Source organism: Camelina sativa, chromosome 1 (genome assembly GCF_030686135.1).
Source record: "Camelina sativa cultivar CO46 ecotype springtype chromosome 1, ASM3068613v1".
Lineage (NCBI taxonomy): Eukaryota > Viridiplantae > Streptophyta > Magnoliopsida > Brassicales > Brassicaceae > Camelina > Camelina sativa.
The window spans coordinates 9,994,835-10,002,500 of NC_141880.1; the positions used below are offsets into that span (position 1 = coordinate 9,994,835).

At 31.6% G+C, this 7,666-nt stretch overlaps 1 protein-coding gene across 1 annotated transcript; it reads right to left on the reverse strand.

The window, feature by feature from the left end:
* Nucleotides 1–4,212: 4,212 nt before the first annotated feature.
* On the reverse strand, nt 4,213–4,999 carry LOC104774493 (protein CYSTEINE-RICH TRANSMEMBRANE MODULE 9-like). Its single transcript, XM_087507773.1, has 3 exons — nt 4,930–4,999; nt 4,635–4,785; nt 4,213–4,524 (listed from the first exon to the last, which is right to left on the reverse strand). The coding sequence occupies exons 1-3, from the start codon at nt 4,958–4,960 to the stop codon at nt 4,464–4,466; spliced, it is 243 nt and encodes an 80-aa protein (XP_087363899.1). The 5' UTR covers nt 4,961–4,999; the 3' UTR covers nt 4,213–4,463.
* Nucleotides 5,000–7,666: the final 2,667 nt, after the last annotated feature.

Below are 7,666 nucleotides of genomic sequence, written 5' to 3' on the forward strand. Positions count from 1 at the left end.
CTCTTTTTTTTGTTTTGGACAAATTCTTTAGACTCTTTGTAGATAAACCTCTTTTGAAAGAGTGAGAAGGGAGTACGTTTGTATTTTTCAAGTTTAAGCTCAAGTTCTTTCTAAAGAGATCAGTAATGTGATGGCAGACAGGGCTCTTTCCTTACAAATTATGCTCATAAGTTAGTAATACTCCTAAGTTAGGAATTGTTTTTTCCTTAGTGCCAAATTGTCAACTCATCGATTTATTTTAACCAAACTCATTTCAACCCAATCCATAACCATTTCGACCCATTAATTCACTAAGACTCAAATTTCTAATTTAATAAGTTTATGGTTTGGATAGGATTGAGTTGATCCACAAAAATAAACCCATTTTTACACCCCTAGGTTCACTTAAATAAATATATATATATATATATATACTAGTAAAAAGCTAAATTTACAATAAACAGACTCATATGCATCTATGGAATAAGAAAATTTTTAGCCTGCTTTACCACATAAATATCAAAAAAAAAAAATAGAGATTCTAAAATATAAGAAAGGAACATGTTAGGTAGGGCCTAACATGTTCAACATACTGAATATGTTCAACATATTGAATCATGATAGTTTATTTTTTTTTATGATCACTACAAAAAAAAAACAAGCTATTTGCGAGCGAAGATTTCCTAGCAATTCCCTCGCAAATAGCCTATAGCAAGGGATTTGCGAAAAAACACAATCCCTCGCAATTCGCTTCTCGTAAATTAAAAATCTCGTAAATCCATCGCAACTTTTGCAAGGAATATTTTCCGTAACATATCCCTCGCAAAATATGTCTAGTAAATCCCTCGCAAGAATTGATATGGATTTGCGACATTTTTAAAAATAATTATATATTTATTGTCTCAAAAAAAATATATATTTCTGCTATACATTTGCGAGGGACCATTAATAATTATAAAAAAATTATAATTAATATTCTTTAAGAATCTACGTTAATCTATTTAAAATTTGATAATTTTACCAAAATAAAGAAAATTATGATTTTTCTTTATTTGAATAAATAATGATTTCTTTTATTAACAATTAATTTCAAAAAATAAAAAAATACAGATTTGTATAGCGCCGGAAGATATGATGGCAAAGGGAGATCGGGAATATGGTGGCAGAGAGAAGAGGCAGCAGCAGAGGATATGAGATGCGACAGTTGATAATATGAGACACGACGACGGAGGATGAGATGCGACGGTGGTGAACTTTTGATATGTGGTGGTGGTGAACGACGGCGAGAACTTCCAGCTGTAATGGTGGTGAACGCCGACGAGAACTTCGAGCTGTAATGATGGTGAACAGCGTTCAAAATTTGTTGCGATGAATGACGACGGGAACTTCAAGATGTGGAGGTGTTAAATGGCGGAAAGTTGCAGATGAAGCTTCGAGAATTGTGGAATGAGAAGGGATAATGGTGAATGGATTAACTGGTTTGAGTTTTTTGTGTCCAAATTAATGATATCTGGGGAAGGAGACCAACGAGAAGAAACGAGACCAAAGAGGAGAAGAAGAAGAAGTGAAAAAGGAGTAGATTTGGTCCGTTGGATCTAAGCTTATCAACGGTGGATGATGTTATTAAAGTGCAATTCTTACAAATCTCTCGTATATCCCTTGCAAAATTGCAGCGGATTTGTGAGGCCACATCCCATCGCAAATTTGCGAGGAATTTGCTATGGATTTGACATTTGTAGCAAATGTCTCGCAATTCCAAGACAAATTTGCGAGGGATAATTTCCCTCGCAAATATTCCTAGCAAATTGATTGTTTTCTTGTTGTGGATGTAATAGTATTACCACAACCAACAAAAGTGAACCGGAATTAAAATAAAACATGGTTTAAGGCCCCGCCCATATACCAAGCAAATGAATCTACAAAAAATTTTGGGGCATATTTTACACCAAAAGTTATAGGTATTTTATGTAGGGAAAAAAGAAATTTACACCAAAAGTTTGGGGCATATTTTACACCAAAAGTTTTAGGTATTTTATGTAGGGAAAAAAAAAATTGGGCATCAAAAATTTTGGGGCATATTTTACATCAAAAGTTTTAGGTATTTTATGTAGGGAAAAAAATAATAATAAGTTCAGTTGTTCTTAAATTTCTTTTTTTTAAGTTCAAAAAAAATTATAAGTTCAAGTTTTATATAAGAAAACAGTATATTTACATATGAAGTTTTATTAGTTTTATGTGAAAAACTATCTCATTTTTTGAATTGTTGGTGAATGAACATTGAATTAATGAGCATTAGATTACACTTGTTGTTAATGAGTTTTAAAAAAATAATGAGTGATTAAACAATATTATATTTATTTCATATATATATTTAAATCAACATATAAACATTGAAAAGACAAAGAAATTATGAGCAAGCAAAACGAACATATTTTTGGTTTATGGGCATAGAAACTATTTTATTAAATATTTTTTATATTTACTATTTTTATGAGTTTATTTTTCATAATAAAAATTGTTTAAAAGAAATTGGCTTAGAGCATATAAAATTGCGGGACCGCCCCATGGAGATTAGGAAAGTCATACATAAAAACTCAAATGAATAAATCAATTTGTCAAACATTCTCACATTATTTTTGTCTGTGTAGTATAAATGCTACATAATAACTTAAAAATATATACAGTAGAACCTCTATAAATTAATAAGGTCGGGACCATAAAATTTTATTAATTTATAGAGGTTTTAATTTATCGATAAATTAATAATTAATTTATCGATAAATTAATAAAATATCAATTTATGAAGAGGATTTTTTATCAGAAATTCAGAGTTTAGAAGAAATTGCTGCTACTATTTTTCAAGGTGATGATGAAGTTGAAGAAGATATGACAGTACCTTTAGAACCAGTTACACGTAAGGAGACAATTATCGCGTCAAGAACTCTCTACAATTTTTGGATGCGATTTGAGAAGACAACACCAGAAGTTTTTGATGCAGTCAGAAAGATTAAAGATGCTCTCCAACAAGAATGCAAATTCAAAAACAAACAAACAACAATATATTTATATTTCAATATATATATATATACTAGTTTATTTGATTATTAATTTATGATATTGAGGGGACCATATTTTTACATTGGATTTATTAAAAAGTTATTAATTTATTATTTTATCGAATAGTGTCCAAAATTACACTAGTCCTAACTTGGGACCGGAGAAATTTATTAATTTATAGAGGTTATTAATTTACTGAGTATTTAATTTATAGAGGTTCTACTGTATATAAAAAAGTTATTCAAAAATATCTATTGCAATTTGGAAAGACATATAAAAATTTATTATATTTCATAGGAACCTAATGACTGATTTTTTTTTTTAAAACAAAAGTAATTAGGGATTGAATTCTAACTTGATGGAAAACAAATTGGTTAGATCTCTAATGAAGAATAAATAAGTAAGCAATTATCAAATTACTTACATAAAACATCTTACCATTAGATTATATAAGATTAAAAGCCAGAAACTAAACCCAATAATGGAATCCCAAAATTTAATTTTGAACCAAAAATTTATGAATTTATAAGAGATTTTTGAGAACCCATAATCTAACATAATTTAGAATCTTTTCTTACCCATGAATCATTTATAAGATTGAAACCCAAAAATATATTTTTACATAAATTAAAATATTTTCTTGTCCATGAATCATTCATAAGATTGCAAACCATAATTATAATTTCAAAATAAACTATTTTGTTTTTTTTTTCTATGATAAAACCACAAACTGATAAATGATGGCTTTATATGGGAAGGGTATACAGTGGAAGAAGAAAGTCTTGAAAATGTTCAGAGTTTTTTTTTTTTTTTTTGTGTTTTATAAGCCTCCAAAACACTAATGAATTTAGTTAATTAGGCTCAAACAACAACAAAATACATGTGTCAGATAGAAAACATGCCAAGTGTATCTTCATATCAAAAGTTAAGAAAAACCTTCTCATATATAATCACTTTTAAAAACTGTAAAGCGAAACACAAGCATCCTGATCACTATTTCTATCACTATCGTCAAAAAAAATTACTGCTTATAGTAATAGTTTGTATGAAATCGTTAATTCCGAAGCTAATGAGTCCCATGCAAAACCGTAAGAATTCACTATAATAGGGGGATAAGCCAGGCTAGTATCTGTGTTAGCATACGGCTTTGATGGAGCATTAGTTACGAGTTATGACTAGGTTTTTTACTTTTCTTTTATTCTTTGATTTAGATAGAAACAAAATACACAAAGCAAATGGGGATCATGGTTCCCTTTCAAACAAAGAAGCAAAATCAACTTAAAAAAAAATGCAACGTGGGAATCCTTACATACGGATTAAATATTTATAAAACATATATCAATGGATCTTCCATTACGTGATGTTTTTCTGGTTCGGTCAACGACTTCAGTCTCATCAGAAGTCTCATGCTCATGCTAAATTTAGTGTCACGATGAAAGGCATTTATGTAAGACTTCAAAGCAACCACGGACACATTTATAACAGCATCTGCCAATAGTGTACACAGACATAGCATTAAAAAAACAAAACAAAATTGAACGCCGGGTGAATATCTTGAAAATGATTAACGGATAATTATAAAAGAAATAAATATGTACTCTGCTTTTTTTAATGATTCATCGCTGACGTCCTTGGACTTTGTCTCCACTGCTGCTGCCGGAGGATCACCCACCATCGCATCTCTAGTAGGATAACCAATCGGCGGTGGCGGTGTGTAGGAACCTGATGAAGTCTGTGAAGGTTTTTCCACTGTGCATAAAAAGATTAATTAGTTATCTAATTGGTATGTATAGAACAATTTGTTCATGCATGATTATATTTTATATATGTGGCAAAAAAAGATTATACGTCGTCGGACATTGATCATGACTTAAGAAATAATAGAAGAGTTACCGCATAAGGAATTCTGCTCGGATTGATTCATTCTGATTCCAGGAGTTGAAAGAGTGATGAAGTGAGAATTATGAAGTGAAGTGAGTGTTGTGGTTCTAGATTTAAGGAAGTTGAATATTAAGATTTAAAAAAATATATATCTATCCTCGAAATAAAAGAAAGAAAAGTCAATATTGAACAATAAAAACATCTGTTTGACCAAAAAAAAAAAAGAAAAATAAAAACAAGAAAGGGAAACCGATGGTTGAGATGAAAGGGAAACCGATGGTTGAGATGAAAGTGAGAAATGGACAGAAGCATGTTCAACCTCATAATTAAATCCTACCATCAACTTGCCACACATATCGCAAAAAGACAGACCCTTGTCTCTCACGAGTCATGTCTATGAAGCGACATGGTGAATCACATCCACATGGTTTGATGCATCAATGGCTTTCGTCACGTACATGACGTACACGAAGATTACGTAATCTCAATTATTTTTCAGGCCTAAAGCAACTAAACTGGGAAATAATTTTAAAACACCAGTGTTTTGTGTGTTTCCTTGTTATAAAATTCATTTGTATATCTCAACTTTAAGCTCAAGTTCTTATCTTTAAAGAGATCGAGTAATGCGATGGCAGGCTTGGCAGCTACGGTAGCTAAAGAAGCTCATTCCGTAGGAGTTATACTGATAAATTCGTAGTAGTACTCCTAAGTTGTTTTCCTTAATGCCAAATATTCTTCCTGCCAGATTGTGTTATTTATAATTAACTTTATATGTACTTAAGTATATGGTAGAGGTGGATAATGTCATTGTGGCCTTGGCCTATAACATATGTATATTAAAACTTTGGTTATTGAAAGGTAGATGTTGAATAGCAACATGAAAATTTATGCGGTGATTTGTAGGGTTGGTAAACAAAATTTTAAAACTTTTGGGATGCGGTAAATTGGCCTTCAAATATAGGATGCTCAGATGACAGAAATGGGCATGAGACCAACCAAAAGAGGTGGGTCCAAGGACCGAGAGTGGACATAGAACCCACTAAGAAGTAATGGTCGGGATGTTACAAATAGCATTGCTTCGGTGGAATCTAAGTGATGTGTCTGTGTTTTATAGGTTTTAACCATAGTTTTACATTTGTTTTGAGTCTTTAATTGAGTCAAAATGTGATTTTTAGTCTTTTGTGAGTATGTACAAGTTTTAGGTTACTTAGGAAGGAAATTGAACGTTTTGGGGATGAAAACATGCATTTGGAGCTAATTTGGTGAAGACTGGTCAGTCTTGCAAGCAGATGGAGCGGACGCAAAAGAAGCAACCGAGATCGACCAGTCCAACTTTTTATTTTCCGTTTTAAACCGATTTTTAGGGTTTTATATATTTTAGTATTTAAGCTAGAGGCTCGACTTCTAGAAAAATATCTTTGATTCTACGCAGCTTTTGAGTACTTGTAAGCTTTGGGAGAAGATCTCTAATCCTTTTTAACCATTTGGAGAAGAATTCTAAACACTTTTTATTTATATTCTTTTGCAATTCAATTATGTTTTCTTCATCATTGATTTGTTGTTCTTTCATCTCTATGTATGAGTAGTTTTCTGTTGGATTTATGGTTTCATAAGGTTTCTATGATTAGTTAATGTTGTTTTGTTAGATTTGGGATTCATCGTATTGTTTTTCATCTATTGTTGTTCTTACTGTTTAAGCTAGATTGATCACCTAGATTAACATTTTAGGTTTAATTCATCAAAGTACCAAAAATATTGTTGAGTTGCTTGAAAAGAATATAGGTGAACAAAGTAAATCTTAACCAACAGGAGTTGAAGTTAAAGACATTTTGTAAACACATCAAATTCGGACCATGTTAGTGCTTGCTTGATTTTCTAAATTCAAACCGAAGTTTATGGTTTAGAAAGTTCAGACCTACCTTGATTTTCTAAATTCTAAATTTAAGGAGATTGAATATCAAGAATTTTTTTTTTTTTAATATCCTCGAAAGAAAAGAAAGAAAAGCCAATATAGAACAATAAAAACATCAAACTCACGGGCAACTCACCGGGCAGACCTACCTTAGCCGAGGAGAGCGACACCGATGGTTGAGATGAAAGTGAGAAATGGACAGAAGCATGTTCAACCTCATAAATCCTACCGTCAACTTGCCACACAGGCCTACACATATCGCAAAAAAGAAGACCCTTGTCTCTCGCGAGTCATTTCTCTGAAGCAACATGCATGGTGAATCACATCCAAATGGTTTAATGGAGAGATGGCTTTCGTCACGTACATGACGTACACGTATGTGACGTAATCTCAATTTTTTGTTCATGGATCTGTCTTTTAGCTAGCACCTCTTAAACACTCGGTGATTTTTTTTTGTATTCCTTTAGACTCTTTAATTTGTAAATAACCTCTTTTGAAAGAGAGTGAGAAGTGAGTACGTTTCCTTTTCTTTACTATGGTTTTTTAATTGGCGGTTTCACCGCCGTTTAAACCTGTCGCTGTCGCTCATTCAGCCACTTAAAAAAGAACAGGCCTAATAAGGTTTCTGACATCTTATTTGAATCTTATAAGTATACATATGCTCTAAATCATGCATATATATATATCAAACGTAAAATGTTAACATATAATAATTTTGATTTAGCCAATACTTTATTACTTGATACTTTTTTAACCTCCCAAATAAGGACACTTTCTTTGAAATTGAACTCAATGTTTGTCTAACTTCCACACTCGATCCACAAAAATAGCATTTTA